The sequence below is a fragment of the Belonocnema kinseyi genome, chromosome 4, assembly GCF_010883055.1.
Source record: "Belonocnema kinseyi isolate 2016_QV_RU_SX_M_011 chromosome 4, B_treatae_v1, whole genome shotgun sequence".
In the NCBI taxonomy this organism is placed as follows: domain Eukaryota; kingdom Metazoa; phylum Arthropoda; class Insecta; order Hymenoptera; family Cynipidae; genus Belonocnema; species Belonocnema kinseyi.
Window position 1 is genome coordinate 63,176,038 of NC_046660.1, and position 19,792 is coordinate 63,195,829.

At 22.5% G+C, this 19,792-nt stretch overlaps 1 protein-coding gene across 2 annotated transcripts in view; it reads left to right on the plus strand.

Annotated features, from left to right (window-relative positions):
• LOC117172101 (exportin-4-like) overlaps positions 1–19,792 on the plus strand; it is a 53,724-nt gene that overhangs the window by 30,685 nt on the left and 3,247 nt on the right. For both annotated transcript variants that reach the window (XM_033359877.1, XM_033359878.1), the window contains exons 7-10: positions 2,297–2,577; positions 7,691–7,866; positions 7,944–8,242; positions 12,324–12,552. In XM_033359877.1, the coding sequence (XP_033215768.1) occupies positions 2,297–2,577; positions 7,691–7,866; positions 7,944–8,242; positions 12,324–12,552 (985 nt within the window). The remainder of the gene's footprint in view (positions 1–2,296; positions 2,578–7,690; positions 7,867–7,943; positions 8,243–12,323; positions 12,553–19,792) is intronic.

Genomic DNA, 19,792 nt, shown 5'->3' on the forward strand with positions numbered 1-19,792 from the left:
ATAAACGATACTGGTAGAAAACTCATCAGTTTAGTTGAAAATTCATTTCTTTTGTTGAAAATTAACTCTTTTTGTTCAAAATTTGTTGTTTACTTACGTTGACATTTTTTTAAAAACTAATACAGTTAAATCTTTCAAATTTGCATCGAAAATTTATATCTTTCGTTGAAAATGAACTTTTTAAATCAGAAATTAAAATTTTTTGTTGAAAATTTATCTTCTCTAGTTGATAATGGATCCTTTTGATTTAAAAAACTAATATTCTAGTTTAAGCTTCATCATTTTGTTTGAAACTGTAACTATTCCATTTTTTGTTGAAAATGTATCTTTCTTAGTTGAAAATTCTTTTCTTTCGTTGAAAATTAATTTTTATAAAGAAAAATTAAACTATTCAATTTTTGGTTCAAAATTTATCATTTTTTAGTTGAAGATTCATTATTTTAATTAAAAATTCGTCTCTTTTGTTAACAAAATTTTTTTAACTAATGCGGTTGATACCATCATTTTAGTTGAAAATTGATCTTTTGATTGAAAATTGACTCTATTGGTTGAAATTTTTTTTCAAACGATTATTTTTCAATTAATCCAGTTGAAATTTCTGCCATTTTAGCCGCAAATTCAGATTGAAAATTAATTTTTTAAATGAGAAATTAAACTTCAATTTTTGTTTGAAAATTTTGCTTCTCTCGTTGAAAATTTATCTTTTTAATTTAAAAATCCACTTTTCCAGTTTAAGGTTCATCATTCTGTTTGACACTTTAACTATTCCATTTTTGGTTGAAAATATATATTTTGTTTTTAGTTGAAAATTCTTCTCTTTCGTTAAAAATTAATTTTAATAATGAAAAATTAAACTATTCAATTTTTGATTGAAAATTTATCTCTTTCGTTGAAAATGATTTTTTTAAATTAAAAATTTAACTAATTACCTTTTGTTTGAAAAATTATCTTTCATAGATGAAAAATCAACTATTTTGTGAAAAATTAATTTTTCAAATCTAAAATCAAACTAATCAGATGTCAAATAAAATTGTTGTTTTCTTTTTTTTTATAATTAATTTTTTTGTTAATCTAGATGTTCTATCATTTTAGTGTCTAATTCATCTCTTTTGTCGAAAATAAATTTTTTAAATTAGAAATTAAACTTCAATTTTTGGTTGAAATTTTTCTTTTTTAGTTGAAAATTTTTCTTTTTGGTTTAAAATTCAACTATTCTAGTTTGAGAAGTTTAAGATTCATAATTTTAGCTGAAAATTCACATCTTTCTTTGAAACTTTAACTATTCTATTTTTGGTTAAAAATGTATCTTGTTCGGTAGAAAATTCTTCGCTTTCATTACAAATTAATTTTTCTAATATTAAAAATTAAACTATTAAATTTCTGTTATTCCATTTTTTGTAGAAAATGTATCTTTTTCAGTTGAAATTTCAACCTTTTTGGTTAAAAATTCAACTTTTCTAGTTTAAGATTCAACCTTTTAGTTGAAAACTCATTATTTTGTTTGAAACTGTAACTATTCTATTTTTTGTTTAAAATGTATCTTTTTTAATTTAAAATTCTTCTCTTTCGTTGAAAATTAATTTTTCGCAATGAAAATTTAAACTGTTCAATTTTCGATTCAAAATTTATATTTTTTAGATGAAAATTCATCCTTTTATTTGAAACATTTATTTCACTTTTGTTTGAAAATGTATCTTTTTAGTTGAAAATTCATATATTTGTTTGGAAATTAATATATTTTGTTTAAAATTCGTCTTTATTAGTAGAAAAATGGTATTGTTCGTTGCAAATTCAACTATTTAAATTAAAAATGATGTATCTTCTTGAAATTGCAATATTTTTACTTGAAATAATAAGAATTTAACTGAATTTAAGTATATGAAGATAAAATAAAACTTGATTCATAGTCTTTAGGGATAAATTCAAGTTATGAAAAATTATATTTGTAGTTTTATTTATTTATTTCATTAATCAATGGTATCATGAGGTAATAGCTTCTCCATTTATCAATTAATTTTCACAAGTAAAAAGACAGTTATTTAATCCTGCATATGAATTTATATTTATGTATCTATTTTTGACATTTAGATATTTACAAGGACTGAAAAAAAAATTATTTATGATAGATTTGTTTGTATATAATTCTGTGTCGTTTGTTTAAAACAAAATTGAAAAATCTTCTGATACCTGGAAGAAGCACTGGAATTTTCAGATAATTGTTTTCAGGATTTGAGTAGACATTTTGAACTGGTTAATAATTTTTATTTTTGTTTTATTTTTTTATTTTTTATTACAGAGCTGCTTGTTTATTAAAATCGGAACACTTTGCCCGATTGGTTGACTTGGCGACGAAAGCGCATTTTGATTTGCCGCAGATTGCAAAACGAGGTCTGATGAAGGCAGTTGTCCAGGTTGGAGCTTCGATTCAAGACTCGAATAGTCAACAGTACTGGTCGCAAACTCTACAACCATTGCAAAATAGATTCAAGGAAATGGTTTCCAGCGAATCGTTTTCGAGGACGTATCACCAAGAGGACGTCAAGGTTCAAATTATAGACGTTCTTGAATCTTTTGTTGGTAAGTTTCACAAATATGAAATAATACTGTTATAATTTCGAGCCTTAAATTTTACAGTTTAATTTCTTAAAAAACAAATTGAGAGACAATTAAATTTAAATTTTCACTTTGGAACATGATTAAATTTAAAATAATTCGAATTTGAATAACTAGTTTTTTTATGGTTTTATCTTTCCCGCATATTTTTCCGGATTAATTGGAAAAGTGCCTTAGTAAATTGAAAAAATAATTTAAAAGTATTCTTTAATCATGCTTTCTCGAAATTTACCCGTCTTTAATTTTTAGGATTTGAAATATTTTACCATTTTTCAGCAATTTAAATTTTAAATATTCCAAATTTGGAAATGATCGACTTTTACATTGAAAAAAGAATAATTTTCCATTTTAAATGCGTAATATAGTTGAAAATACAACCATAAAAGACTCATTTTCTATAAAAAAGACGAATTTTTAAATAAATGGATGAGTTATCTACAAAATGGTTAAATTGTCAACTAAAAAAGATCAATTTTCAACCAAAAATTTAATTGTTTAATTTCTAATTTAAAATATTAATTTTTATTAAAATAGATGTATTTTCGTTAAAATGATAGAGCATTCAACTGGATTAATTAAAAAAATTAATTTTAAAAAGTCAATTTTCAACTGGTATAGTTCATTTTTCAGCAAAAAAGATAAATTTTCACATAAAAAAAAAACATTTTTATCCAAAATCTGAATAGTTTAATTTCTAATTGAAAAAATTAATTTTGATGTAAATAGTTGAATTTTCAACTCTAAAAAATACATTTTCAACCAAAAAGTAATTAGTTCAATTTTTAATTATAAAATAATAATTTTTAACGCCTTAAATTTTACAGTTTAATTTCTTTAAAAACAAATTGAGAGGCAATGCAATTTAAATTTTCACTTTGGAACATTATTAAATTTAAAATAATTCGAATTTGAATAACTAGTTTTTCTATGGTTTTATTTTTCCCGCATATTTTTTCCCGGATTAATTGGAAAAGTGGCTTAGTAAATTGAAAAGATAATTTAAAAGTATTCTTTAATAATACTTTCTCGAAATTTACCCGTCTTTAATTTTTAGGATTTGAAATATTTTACCATTTTTCAGCAATTTCAGTTTTAACGATTTCAATTTTAAATGTTCCAAATTTGGAAATGATCGACTTTTACATTGAAAAAATAATAATTTTCCATTTTAAATGCGTAATATAGTTGAAAATACAACAGTTTTTTAAATAAAATTCCACAGTTTAAAATTCAACTGTTGAATTTTGTGGCAAATTCGTCTCTGGAAAATTTAACAGTTGAATTTTCAACTAAGAAGATTCATTTTCTATAAAAAAGACAAATTTTCAAATAAATAAATGAGTTTTCTACAAAATGGTTGAATTTTCAACTAAAAAAGATCAATTTTCAACCAAAAATTGAATAGTTTAATTTCTAATTTCGAAAATTAATTTTTAATAAAATAAGATTTATTTTCAACTAAACTGATGCATTTTCAACTTGTATAGTTTATTTTTCAGTCAAAAAGATAAGTTTTCAACTAAAAAAGAAACATATTTATCCAACATCTGAATAGTTTAATTTCCAATTTTAAACATTAATTTTGAAGCAAATAGTTGAGTTTTCAACTAAAAAAGATGCATTTTCAACCAAAAAGTGATTAGTTCGATTTTTTATTAAAACAATAATAATTTTCAACGAAAGTAATGAATTTTTGATTAAAATGATGAATCTTCAACTAAAGAAGGTAAATTTTCAACCAGAAATTAAGTATTTCATTATAAAATAATTTTCAACGAAAGAGAAGAATTTTCAATTAAAAAAGAAATATTTTCAACCAAAAATTTAATTGTTTAATTTCTAATTTTCAATATTAATTTTTAATAAAATAGATGTATTTTCGACTAAAATGATGTAACATTTAACTGGATAAGTAAAAAAAAATAAAAAATAAAATTTTCAACAAAAGATATGTATAGTTTATTTTCAGCGAAAAAGATCAATTTTCAACCAAATAGTAATTAGTTCAATTTTTAATTTAAAAAATTAATTTTCAACGAATGAGGTAAATTTTTAACTAAAATGATGGTTTAGTTACTTTTTCAACAAAAGAGATTAATTTTCAACTAAACTTATGAATTAAAGAAATAATGTTTTTCTAATAAAGTAGTTTAACTTTCAATCAAGGAGTTAAATTTCCAACCAAAAATGATGAATTCTCAAAGAAAAATATATTTGTTGATATTTTAATTAAAAAAGATAATAATTTCTGATAAAAAAGAATTCAATTCATAAGAAAACCGAATTTCTAATCAATTAGTTGAATCCTGAAATAAAAAAAATTATTTTTCAAACAAGAAAATTAATTTTTTGTAAAACAAAATAATGTTCAACAAAATAATTAATTTTTCGAGCAAATGAATTCTGAACTAAAATTATGAATTTTACTTGAATTTTCAACTAAAACCGATGAATTCTTAAAGAAAAATGTAATTGTTGATATTTTAATTAAGAAAGATAATAATTTTTATTGAAAATCAGTTGAATTCATACGAAAATTGAATTTTCCACTTTTAATTAAGGAATTGAGTGCTAAGGAATTTGAATTTTTCACTTTGGAACATTATTAAATTTGAAATAATTCGATTTTGAATACTTGGTTCTTGCATTCTTTTATTTTTACCACAAATTTTTTGATTCCACATTAATTTGAAAAGGAGCTTAGTAAATTGTGAAGTTAATTATAAAATATTCGTTAATATTGATTTTTTGGAAATTTTCAATTATTTTTCCATTTTTAGCTTTAAATGTGATGTTGTGCCATTCTTCAGCAATTCAAATTAAAAAATTGCAATTCTAAACGTTTTAAATTTGAAAATAATCGACTTTTACATTGAAAAAAACTGTTGAATTTTGTAGCAAATTCTTCTAGAAAATTTAACTGTTCAATTTTCAACCAAAAAGATTAATTTTCTACCAAAAAATACGAATTTTTAACTAAATAGATGAGTTTTCTGCAAAATAGTTGAGTGTTAAACTAAAAAGAGTAAATTTTTCAATAAAAACTGAAGAAGTTAAATTTTCAGTTTAAAAAAAAAATGAATTTTCAACCAAAAGAAAACGAATTATCAACAGAATACTTGAATTTAAACCAAATATCTAGTGGAAAGATGGAACATTCAACTGGATTCGTTAGTTAAAGAAATTTTTTTTAAATTTCAACAAAAAGAGTAAATTTTCAACAAAAGAGATGAATTTTCAATTAGAACAATGAATCTTCAACCAAAAAACTAGAATAGTTGAAATTTAAACCAGAAGGTGAATTTTCAAGTAAAAAGATACATTTTCAATCAAAAATTGAATTTCTTAATTTTCAATTAAAATAATTAAATAAATATTTTTTAATGATGCTTTCTCGAAATTATTAAACAATTTATTCATTTTTAATTCTTAAGATTATTAAAAAATGCATCGGTTGATAATACAAATGTTGAATTAAATTAAAATTTTTTTGGAAAATTCATGTAACTTGTGGAAAATTCGTCTTTTTTGTTGTAGAAAAATAATTTTTTTGGTTAAAAATTAATGTTTGTGGTAGGTATAAAATCCAACTATTCCAGTGCAAGATTCATCATTTTAGTTGAAAATTCATCAGTTTAGTTGAAAGTTATCATTTTTTTTCAACTGAAAATTAAGCCGTTCCACTTTGAGTTGAAAATTGACATTTTCTAATTTAAAATTTAACCGCTAGGATATAGATTTGTCTTTTTTAATTAAAAATTGATTTATTTCGTTTAAAATTCAAGTATTTTGTTAAAAGAAACCACTTTTTTTGGTAGAAAATCAACTTTTTTTGGGCAGAAAATGATTTTTTTCTTTGAAAATTAAACTCATTGTTAAAAAATATATATTTTTTATTATTAAAATTCATAATTTTAATTTAAAATTCATTCCTTCGGTTGAAAAATGAGCTATTCGATTGAATACTTGTTTTTTTCTTTGGAGGAAAAGTAATTTTTTAATCGAAAGTTTAACTATTTGATTGGAAATGAGTTTCTTTCTTTATTGAAAATAATTTTGTTCTTAAACTGAAAATACTATTCCAGTTGAATATTCCATAATTTTAGTTAAAAATTAATTTTTTTGGTTGAACATTCATTTTTTAGTGATAATTTAATTATTTAGTTTTTGATTGAAAATTTACATTTTCTACTTGAAAATTCGTCTTTTTTGGTTGAACATTATTTTCATGACTTAAAACTTAATTATTTAAGTTTTGGTTGACAATTTACCTTTTTTAGTAAATTTTTTTTTAAAGTTTGACTATTTCAGTTGAAGATTGATTGTTTTAGTTTAACAGATTTTCTTATTTAAAATTCAACTATTCCAGTTGAAAAATTGTATTTTTTGGTAGAAAGTTAATCTGTTTGTTTGAAAAAGAATTTTTTTTTAAATTATTTTTTTTACTTCTTTTTGGCTGAAAATTCAAGTATTCCCGGTTACATATTCATCATTTTAGTTGAAAATTCATCTTTTGGTATAGAAATAAATTTACTTGGTTAAAAACCAAACTCTTTTGTTAAAAATCAATTTTTTTTCTACATCAAAATTCATCTATTTGATTTAAAAGTTGTCTCCTTTGATGAAAATTCAACTGTTTCTTTAAAGTTCATATATTTTGTTGAAAAAATGTATTTATTGGTAGAAAATTAATTTTAGTGTTTAAAAAATCATTTTTTTAGTTAAAAATGAAAGTATTTCAGTTAAATATCCATAATTTTAATTAAAAATTGCTCTTTCGTGTTAAAGGATATTTCGAATGAACGTCGTGAATTAAAATAAATGTTTGCGTTTAATGGAAAATATGAATATGTTACTTTTAGTTGACCGTGAAAATTCCTGTTTATATTTTTTATTCGAAAAATTAACTATTGTGTTGGAAATTCAATATTTTTACATGAAATTTTAGGAATCTGAATCGCTTTGAATTGAATTTAATATATAGTACCTGCAATAATTTAATTTAGAAAAAAAATTGATTCTTCTATTTTCGTGAAAAAACTACTTATTTCCGGTTTTAAATCGGTTTTTTTTACAGGAGTAGTTCAAGGTGTTCAGGGTTCAACAGTGGGTTCCGTATTCCAATATACGAGTCTCGTCTTAAACGAACTTCCCCAATTGCTCTCTTTGTATCATAATTACCAGCAAATGGTCCAACTAATTTTGGAATTATTTTGTGAGTGCTCGAGAGGAATGTTGTGTTATTTACCCGAGGTAAGATAACTTCTCTTTCTTTTTTGTTATTTCAGAAAATAAAAAAAAAAGTGTGACAATTTTTATTGAAATTTTAGACGGATAGTGTGCGAATGTTTGAAGTATGTTTACACACGGTGCAGACTTATGCTCGTTGTAATAGTAACCGTTTAACTGTGGACACGACAGCCGAGGAAGATGCATTTCAAGATATTTTATTGCTCATGCAGCTTTTGACAAATTTACTGAGCAAAGACATATTTGACTTGAGTCACTCGGATCCGAATTCTAGCGGAGATCAGTCAGTTACTCCAGCAAATGTATTTTTATATGGTTTGAATATTGTGATGCCAATGATGACAATCGATTTACTCAAGTTCCCCTCCCTCTGTTTACAGTAAGTATCTTTATACAATTTTATGAAATTAAATTTAGAATATATCGAAATTTAAATTCCTCTTTAACGGGAAAACGCTATTTCTACGCAAATTTATACTATACAGAAAATATACTGTACACAAATACTAATCATATTTTTTTGAAACAAAATTTTTTCTACACAGAATTTTTCCTATATAGACTTTAATATTGTTTAATACTTTTATTTTTTCCTCCACAAACCGGGAATTTTACAAATTTGTAGAAGAAAAAGTCCTTCAAACTCTGATATCAAACAGTTTTTAAACAATTAGTTTAATTTTGATCTTTTTCAATTATGATATCATTCAGTTTAGAATGCGTAATTCGAAAACCTTTCACTTTAAAAATTTTCCATAAAGATTTTTTTAATTTTGAAGCGTACATTTTAATGTAAGGATTTTGATTGCAGTTTTAAAGACTTAAACAATTATAAATTAGAAGCGTTTAGAATCAAAGATTTTTTATTTTTAAAAAATATTTTTAGTTGATCAACTGTGAATATAAATCAAGTCATGATTTTTTTAGATTTGAATTGTATTTCAAGATTTAAAAAGTAAATAATGATTAATTGTAAAAGACAATTCGGAATCAGTTTACAATTTTAGAATGTCGAGATTTTAAAGTTAAAAATTAAACTGTTTCAATTGGAAAGTCTTATTAGTTAAACTAATGTAAAACCTCGATTAAAACTTTATAAACTATTTTTAATTTTGAAATAACTTCAAAATAATATATTTATAATCAAAGGCTTTTATTGAATTTTAAATATTATTTCAGTGCTAAAATATTCAATTTTTAAACCATTCAATTAAAAAATTTTAAATTACGAAACAGAACAATTACTTAATATTCAGAAATACCTAACTGTTTATTTAAAATCAGTAATTATAAATCAAATATTCAAAACTAAACAAGAAAACTAAACTTTGAACGTTACAATTTTAATTGTTCTACTTAACTAAATTTAATTTGTAAGTCAAATTGTTGAATTTTAATGTATAAATAGCAATTGAACACCTTTTATTCTTAGAAAAAATTCGAATAAGTTGAAGAGATATTTAGAAGATTTGAAAAAATTCAAAATTAATTTAAAATTTGAAATGATTTCAAATAATTTACACGAAGTGTCTATGTGTACCGACAAAATCCGACCATTCGTAACAAAATTTCGGTCCAAATAGGCCACGGTCTAATTTAAAACAAAATACAAAATTTTGCATATTTCGAACAAAAAGTTTAGAAGCTTTCTACAGGGTGGCTGCTGGACCGGGAAGCAGGGAAATAACAGTGCATTTTTTTGACCGGGAATTTTACAAATTTTTAGAAGAAAAATCTGTTAAAAAATTAGTTGAATTCTCATGTTTTTCAATTATGCTATTATTTAGCTTACAATGCGTAATTCAAATTTTTTTACATTAAAAATTTTCCATTTAAAAATTTTATTTTTAACCCATTCGATTTGAAATTTTTAATTAAAAAAATATTAATTATTGAATATTTAACAATATTTGAATTTTTATTTTAGACAAGTAAAATGAAAACAAATATTTAAAAGTAAAGAATCTTTAACTGAATTTTTTGACATGGAAAGCCTGGAATAAAAAAATGTCGAAGAGCCTTTAAACTTTGAGCGTCACAATTTTAATTTTTTTTTTTTTGAAAATGCTTAATTTGTAAGTGAAATTTTTTAAATTTTGATGTATAATTTACAAATGAACATTTGTAGAAAAAATTGAGTATTTTTCAGAGATATTTAGGAGTTTTAAAAAGATTAAAAATTATCATGCAAATTTTAGAAAGTTTTCTTAAAATCTTCTAAAATCTTTTTTGACAATTTTCTTTAAATGTTTGAAAAACTTTTTAAATTAATTAGGCTATCATTTCAAGTTTTACATTAAGTTTGAATCTTTTCAAAACTTCTACATATTTCTTAAAATTGCTCAAATTTTATTTTAAGAGAATATTTAAAAAGTTTTTTAAATATTTAAACAACATTTTCAAAAAAGATACTTTTTTTTTAAATTTTGTTTAAATATTTTAAAAACTTTTTAAATATTATCTTAGAATAATTTTTCAAAATGAAAAATTATTTTTAATTTTCCTATGAATCTTAAGAAAAGGTTTCTTCTACATTTTGTTTTATATTAGGCTATCATTTCAAGTTTTACATTAATTTTGAATCTTTTCAAAATCAATTAATTTTGACAGATATTTAGAAGTTCTTATCCAATTTCCAAAATAATTAAAAATTTAAAACAAATTTAAAACAACCTCTAGATTTCTGAAGATTTTGAAATAAAATTTTGAAGCTTTCCTTAAAATAATATAATTTTGAAAATTTTAAAGTTCATTGATTGATTTTTTAATTTATAGTATTAAAAATGATAACGTGGATTATGAAGAATATGAGTTTTCGAGCAAGAAAGTGAATTGTAACCAAATACTCTAATTTTCAGCCAAGAATATTAATTTTCTACTAAAAAAGGGTGAATTTTCAACAAATTACATAAATCGTCATCTAAATAGTTTCATCTTAAAACCAACGAGTTGCTTTTTTGTCGAAATATATAAAAAAAAATTATTTTCAACCAAAAAGAGTTTAAAATGATTTTGTTTAAATATTTGAAAAACTTTTTAAATATTCTCTTAAAATAAAATTTCAAAATGAAAAATTATTTTTAATTTTCCTATGAATCTTAAGAAAAGGTTTCTACTCTTTTGAAGCCTTTCACAATTCTTGAAAATAATCTAATTTTTTTGTTTAAAATCTGCGAAAATCTACATTTTGTTTTATACTAGGTTATCATTTCAAGTTCTACATTAATTTTGAATCTTTTCAAAACTTCTAAATATCTCTTAAAATTACTCAAATTTAGCCTAAAAATAATAAATGTTCAATTTTTATTTATACATCCAAATTGTAAAAAAATTTTCTCAAATTTGCAGGATTTTCTGAAACTTGTAGAAATAAATCAATTAATTTTGACAGATATTTAGAAGTTCTGAAAAAATTTCCAAAATAATTTTTAATTTAAAACAAATTTAAAACAACCTCTAGATTTCTGAAGATTTTGAAATAAAATTTTGAACTTTCCTTAAAATTATATAATTTTGAAAATTTTAAAGTTCATTGATTGATTTTTTAATTTAGAGCATTAAAAATAATAACGTGGATTTATATTTTTTTATAATGGAAAATATTAGTACCTTCGATTTTATGCGCGTAAATTATTGAGCACTTGAATACAAAATTTTTTAATTAAAAACTTTTAAATTTCAATTTTAAAAATTCAAAATTTAACAGTTCCACTTTGAGTGCTTTCATTTGCAGCTCAGTTTTTATTACCTCAAGCGGAAATTTTTTTAGATTTAGTGTTCCATTTTTTTAAATTCATTGACCGTGTAAAATGTTTGCAAACCGGGAAATGATCGGAAATTTATTTCGTCGATTAAAACGGCCACCCTGTATAATGATTTTTTTTCTAAAATGCCAATTTCCGATTTAAAACACCACAGTATCCTAAAATTATTAAAAAATTATGAACCTTCAAAATGTAATGGCTTTTGTTTAAAAATATCAATTTGCTGTGAAAAACGCTAATAAAACTGAAAAACGTAAATATTTCAAAAATATTTATTATTCGAAATTTAATAATTTTTGTTTAAAAATACCGATTTCCGGTGAAAAAACAAACAAACTAAATAGCTAAAATTTCTAGAAATTTTAAATCCTCGATTCCTTATGATTTTAGATTAAAGTCCTTTTTTGAAAATACTAATTTACATTTTTCAGCATCAATAATTGCTAGACTTTCGAGATAAAAAGAGTAAATGGAATTTGGAGGTTGCCTTTTTTATATTTCTTCTTTTTTGTATTTCATTTATTTTAAAATTGAGTGGAGAAATTGATGAGTTTTTTTGTCCAAACTTCATCGTTGGATTCTTGTTTTTTTATATCATTTTCAAAGAATTTCATAGTTGAATTAATGATCCTCATTCAAATTTATATACTTAATTGTATTTTTAAAAACTGGATTCTAATTTTCATAATTTTTCAGGTATTTCAAAATGATAACCTTTGTTTCCGAAATTTACCCCGATAAAGTTTGCAGTTTACCGGCAGATTTGCTGCAACAATTGCTAGTCTCAGTGGAATTGGGTTTATTTTCCTTCGGACACGAGATCACTATTTTGTGCTGTGATATCATACAAGTTATGGCCAAACATATTTATACTGAGGTCGAGCAAGGACGACCGAGAAATCAACTAATGGCCCCATTCATGAATGTAAGTCCTTTTTTTTTTGAATAATTAAAATTAGGCAGGACTTCGGACTCACTACAATATTGACATTATTTGACACTTTTTTTTGCAGCATTGACACTATCTTGCTATTATTTTGAAAAAAATAACTTTAGGAAAGGTTCTAAATGTTGAATTTTCCATCCAAAAACATGAGCTTTTAACAAAATAGCTGAATTTGCAATTAAGTAGTTAAATTTTTAAACAAAAAGATGAATTGTCATAAATTTACATACATTTTCTACCAAATTATTAAATTTGCAAACCAAACAGACAAATTCTCTACAAAATAGTTGATATTTATACCCAAAAAAAATTTTTTTAAGACAAAATAGTTCAGTATAACCAATAAGACGAATGTTTCACAAAATACTTCAATCCTCAAGTAAATTAGATTCAGTTTCAACCATAAAATTGTATTTTTAACAAAAACTTGATTTTTAGCCAAAAAAGGCGAATTAGAAACCAAATACATATATTTTATAAGAAAAAAGATAAATTTCCAACAAAATGCATCACTTTTTACCTAATAATACTTGACATTTCTACTAAAAAATACGAATTTTCAACAAATTAAATACATTTTCAACTATTTTTAGTTTATATTTTTTTCGTTTTTAAAAATTTTATAACTAAAAATTTAAACTTTTTTAAACCAGAAAATATCAATTTTTAACAAAAAATGGTGAGATATTTTTCTGTAGGAGAATTAATTTTAAATTAAATTAAAAACGAATTTTCTATCAAACAGTATAATGTTGTACCAAATAGTTGAATTTTGAAGCCAAAAATACGAATTTTTTTATTAAACATTTAAATTTTCAAACAATCCGTTGTGTTTTCAAGAAAATAGTTAAATTTTCAGTTAAAAAGTTATTTTTAGTCAAAAAAAAAACAAATTTCCAATTAAAATATTGAATCTTCAACAAAAAACTGAACTTTAAAGAAAGTATTTCAAATTTTAACCAAGGAGTTGAATTTAAAAAAAAAATTTCAACATTTTTAACGGCAAAAAATTGATTTTCTATTGAAAAAAGGCGAATTTTCAATAAAATACATATATTTTTAACTAAATAGTTACATTTTCTACCAATTTGATGAATTTTCGAGCCAAAAATATGAATTTTCTAAAACACAGTAAAATTTTGAACCCAAGAATATGAGTTTTCGAGCAAGAAAGTTAATTTTCAACCGATTAATAGACTTTTCAACGAAATAGTGATACATTTTGGGATAAAAAATGTTTTCTTAACTGAAAAAAAACTAATTGTCGAAAAAAATGCATGCATTTGTAACCAATTACTCTCATTTTCAGCCAAGAATATTAATGTTCTACTAAAAAAGGTGTTAGATTATTATTTATTATTTTAATTTCCAATAAAAAAATGTATAAAATAGTTGGATTTTCAACAAAATACTTAAATTTTCAGTTAACAACATTTATTTTTAACCAAAAATGCGAATTTTAAACTAAAATTATAAATCTCTCAACCAAAAAGATAAACTTTAAACAAATTATTTCATCTTTAAACCAAGAAGTTGCTTTTTGTCGAAATAGATATAAAAATATTTATTTTCAACCAAAAAAAGTTTTAAATGATTTTTTTTATGGTAGAATATTAATCTTCTTGGTGACTGATTCATCTTTTTGGTTGAAGATTTAACTATTATGTTGAAAATTCCTTAAATTCAAATACTTTTGTGAAAATTCATGTACATATTTTGTTAAAAATTAATCTGTTTGGTAGAAAATAAATCTTCTAGTTTGAAAATTAGTTTTTATTTAAACTAAAAATTCATTAATTTTGTCGAAAATAAATTTTTTTTTCACTTTTCTGGTTGAAAATCCATTTCTATTGTTGAAAATGTAACTGGTTTGTTAAAAATTTATTTTCCTAATTTAAAATTTACCTATACCATTTTTGGTTGAATTGATTTTTGTTTTTAGGTGGAAATTCATTTATTTGATTGAAATGTTGTCTTTTTTTTTATTACAAAAACATTTATTGTGTTGAAAATTCAACTATTTGGATAAAAGTTAATTTTTTTGGCTGAAGATTCATAATTTTAGTTAAAAGTAATTTATTTAACTGAAAAATTCACTATCTTATTTTTTTGCAGAAAATTTATATTTTTTTTATAGAAATTTAAGTTTAGTAGAAATTTAATTGAAAATTGACCGATTTCGTTGAAAACCTATTTTATTTACTTCACATTTTATTTTTTCGCGAAAAATTTATAACTTTTCTATTTTTGTTAAAAAATGTATCTTTTTTTATTTGAAAATTCATCGATTTTGTTAGAAATTTATCTTTTTGGCTAGAAAATTATTTTTTCGGTTGAAATATCAAGTGTTTGGTTTAAAATAAATTTTTGTGATTAGAGACTCATCATTTTGACAAAAAGTTTATCTCTTTGGTTGAAAATTTAATTGTTCTGTTGAAAATTAGTTTTTGTTTAGTTAACAATACATATTTTGAACTACATTGTAACTATTTCATTTTTGCTTGAAAATTTATCTGTTTTAGTTGAAAATTCATTTATTTTATAGCAAATTCGTCTTTTTTGTTAAATATTCAATTATATTGGTAGAAAATTAAAATTTTCTTTCTAAAAATTCATATCTTTGGTTTGAAAATTATTCTGTTTTAATTCAGACTTAAGTTTATAAAAAGAAAACAGAAGTACCTATAGGAAAACTTGCCGAAGTTTTTGAATTTTTTATAACTGTTTTGATAAACTGCGATACGCTATCTGGTGGCAAAAATCAGAACTAGAAAAAGTAGGTACGATTTTAAAGATGAATTTTAATTTGTGTGTAAAATTGTTTTTACGATTGTTTGTGAAATTTGAAGTATTTATTACGAACTTAAAATAAGTTTTCATCGAGAACAAAGTGCTTATGGAATTAACATCTAAGCATTGACAAACATATTTTTTGACAGACATGTTTTTCGAAAAATAGAAATAATAAACTATTGGGAATGGTGGCCTACCATTTCGCCACATGGTGCCGAAAAATAGAACTAGGAAGAGTAGGTACAATTTTAAACATGTATTTTAATTTTTGCATAAAACTGTTTTTACGATTATTTTGTGAAGTATAAAACAATGTTTGATTACTAAAAACAAATATTGATCAAAAAGACATAGTTTTAGATAGAATTTCCGCAGTGAAAAAAAAACACATTTTTGTGGAATAGGGTTTTAAAAAAAAAATAATTTCATTATTTCATGTGAGTTTCAATGCATTTTAAGCTTAAATAAACTTTATATTAATGTATGTTGTAACAACTTTTTTCTATAATATGCTAATAATACGAATAATAGACGACTGGAATTTATATACGAATTCTAACCTAACTTTTAGATCAGATATTTAAATAGCAAATATTTCATGTATAAATTAATAAAAATGTACTGTGAATTCATTTTTGCTTCAAAATAAGTCTATTTAGGTTTATAATATTTTGAACACCACAATAAAGAGAACAATAATTGTTTTATTTTTTTAGAAAAATATTTATGTCAAAAAGTGTGATTATTTTCACTGTATAATATGCAAATTCCATCTAAAACACTTTGTTTCCGATAAAGAATTATTTTTATTATCCAACAAGTAGTTTAAAGTTCACAAAAAATTGTCAAAACACTTTTATGCACAAATTAAAATGCATCTTTAAAATCGTGTCAATTCTTTCTAGTTCAAATTTTTGTCACAAGGTGGCGTATCGTAGTTTCACCCTTCCCAATTGTAATATTTATTGTGATTTTTAACAAATTATAAACTTAAATTAACTTATTTCGAAGCAAAAATGAACTCAAAGTAAGTTTTTATTAATTTATACATTAACTAATTACGATCTAAAAAAATCCGACCTGAAAGTTAGGTTAAAATTCATATTTCAAATTTAATCTTCTATTTTTCATATCCATTGAATAATCGGCATAAAATTTGACGTCACATATATTAAATACATTTTATTTCAGCTTATAAAGTATTGAAACTTGAATATGCTCTTAATTGGATAACGATTTATTTTTAGTATTCAATCATAGTTTTAAACTTGGTAAAACAATCATAAAAACATTTTTATGCACACATTAAAATGCACCCTTAAAAATGCTACCTACTCTTTCTAGTTTCCGTTTTTGGCACCAGTTGGCGAAATGGTCATTCATTATTCCCAATAGGTAAAGTTCTGAGCCGGTTATATTACTTTGAGAACGGTAACGAGAATGAGAATATTACCGAGAATATAACCGAGAAATAAATTCTCTGATAATTTATGAGAATCTCAGAATTTGTTTTGATTAATACATAATTTCATTTTTTCGTTAGCTTTTCGGTTGAAAATTCAGCTCTTTTTTTGAAAGTTTGTCATTTTTTATTTTAAAGTTTACCTGCTTTAGCAGAAATTAAATTTTTTAAAATAAAAATGCAACTGTTTGGTTAGAAATTGAGCTTTTATACTATTTTCTTGAAAACTTATCTATTTCAAAAAAAATTTACTTCATGTTTAAAATTCATATTTTGGTGTTGAAAAATGAACTGAAATCTTTTCTGGATGAAAGTTCCAATTATAAATAAAAATTGTTTTTTATTACAAATTCATCTGTTTTGGTAAAAATTGTAATCTTTTTTGGATAAAAATGCAACTATTTGGTAGAGAATTCAAAGATTTTATTTTAAATTCTTCCTTTTTGGTTGAAAAGATTCGCCTTTTTGGATTGAAAATTCAATTTTTTTCGTTGAACCTTATTTTTTTTCTGTTACAAAAATTAAATTTTAGATGTTCCAAAAACTGGTTCTTTTCATCATCATTTTCCAAGAATAAAAATGTCTTAGAATTAGTAAAGGAATATTCTTAATTTTTTTCAGATTTTTTGAAATTTTTGTTTGCAAATTTCAAATTTTGGATTTTTTGAAAAATCAAAAATTTTTTCTAAAAAATGTGAAAAAATTTCAGTGTTCTATAGTTAATTTCAAGACATTTTTAATCTATGGAACTTTTTTTTAATTTTGAAGTTTTTAAGAAAAAAAATGGTGATGAAAAAAAAAGTCTTTGGAACATTTTTGCATTTTGTCCGTCATTTTGGAAGAAAAAACATATATATATAAATTTTCTGTTAAAGGTTAAGAATTTTGTGCACCGATGGTTGAAGAAATTTTAAGATATTAACACGTTTTATGTCTGGAAAAAAATGATAAGAATAAAAAATCAAACATTTTTCACGATTTTTGTATGCAAAAATCGCTATATTTAATTTTGAAGTCAAAACATTCGAATTTTGACGACGGATTCGAATTTAGCTCACTCAAAAACATAAGGAACAGTACTTCTTATTTATTCATTGTTTTGTTATACCCATAAATTTTGCGGTCAAACTCATGTTATAAATTTGATAGCTTTGGTCATTAATGGGTTAAGATAAATTTCATATTTTTTGATGAAAATGCAACTATTTTCTAGAGAATTCAACAATTTTTTTAAAAAGTCATTCTTTTTGGTTAAAAATTCATCTTTTTGGATTGAAAATTCAATTTTTTTGTTAGAAAATTATTTCGGGTTAAAAAATGCATAGTTTGATCATGAAAACTCGACTAAAATCTTTTTCAACCGAAAATTCAACTATTTTTTGAAAAATTATCTCTTTCGTTTAAAACTTCATTTTTTATAGAAGAAATTAAATATTTTTTATGAAAATGCAACTTTTTTGTAAAAAATCGTTCTTATTTGCTTGATAATTCAACTAATTTGTTTAAAACATTTGGTTGAATTGCTTTGTTAAGAAATCACTTTTTTGTCAAAGATTTATATTTTAAGTTGAAAATTCATTTTTTTTGTTGAAAATTTAATTATTTTGTTGAAAATTAATCTTTTTTAATTGAAAATACAATTACTTAGGCCAAAGTTAAACTACATTGTGACATTTTTTTATTGAAGGCTTATATCTGGTTTAAAATTTAACTGTTTAGTAGAAAATACTTCTTTTTTTTGGTTTTAGAATTAATTTTTTAATAGAAAATGTAACTTTTCAATTTTTTTAAAATTGATATTTTTTAGTTAAAAATTCCTCTTTTTTTGTTGTAAAAAATAATTTTTTAGTTTGAAATTTCCTTTTTTCGTGTGAAAATGCATCAGTTTCGTGAAAAATTAATTTTTTGTTGAACAGTCATATTTTTGGTTTGAAAATTGAATTTTTGTAAAGAAAATTTGTCTTCTGGTTTGAAGGATCAATAATTTAGATAAACTTTTATTTATTTTTAAAGTAAAAAAATCTTTATTTGTTGGAAATTCGTCTTTTTGGTTTTAAAATTCGTTTCTTTTGATGCATAATGCTAACAAAATAAATCATATTTTAACCAAATAATTGAAGTTTAAACTAGCAAAGGTAATTTTTCAACTTTAACAAAAATCAAATTTTTGCTATAAAAATGAATTTTCAACTCAAAAAATTAATTTTCAACAAGAATTAGATAAGTTAAATTTTCACAAGAAAAATGGAATTTTCAACAAAATAGTTTAGTGTTCAGCCAACGAAATTAATTTGCAAGCATATTAAAACTCTTATCCAAAAAGGTGAATTTTCGAAAAGAAAGTTTCTATTGAAAATATGAATTTGTAACAAAATCCAGGAATTTTCAAACAAAAATTAAGTTAACAAATGTATTTTCAACCAAAAAGATCAACTTTCAAGCAAATAATTTTCTAATGAAAAGACAAATTTTAAACAAAATACAGGAATTTTTAACTAAATAGTTGACGTTTCAACTAAAAAGATCAATTTTAAACAACGAAAAAAGAATTTTTGACAAAATGGGTACATTTTCAACTAAAAAATTTAATTTTCAACCAGAAATGGAAAAGTTATATTTTTTATAAAAACTAAATTTTTGACTCAATAGTTTAATTTTTAACTAAAGACATGAGCCTACAAATAAGAATAATATTTTACTAAGAAGACGAAGTTTTAATCAAATAGATAAATATCCAACAAGAAAAGATAAATTTGTAACTAAAAATGGAAGTGATAAATATGAAATGAAATAAATTTTCAGTAGAAAAATCATTGAAATTGTTAAAATTGTTAAAAATCTATTTTTCTATTGAAGGCTTATGTTTGCTTTAAAATGTAACTGTTTAGTGGAAAATACTTCTTTTTTTTATTTGGAATTAATTTTATAACAGAAAATTGAACTTTTCCTATTTTTAAGATTCAT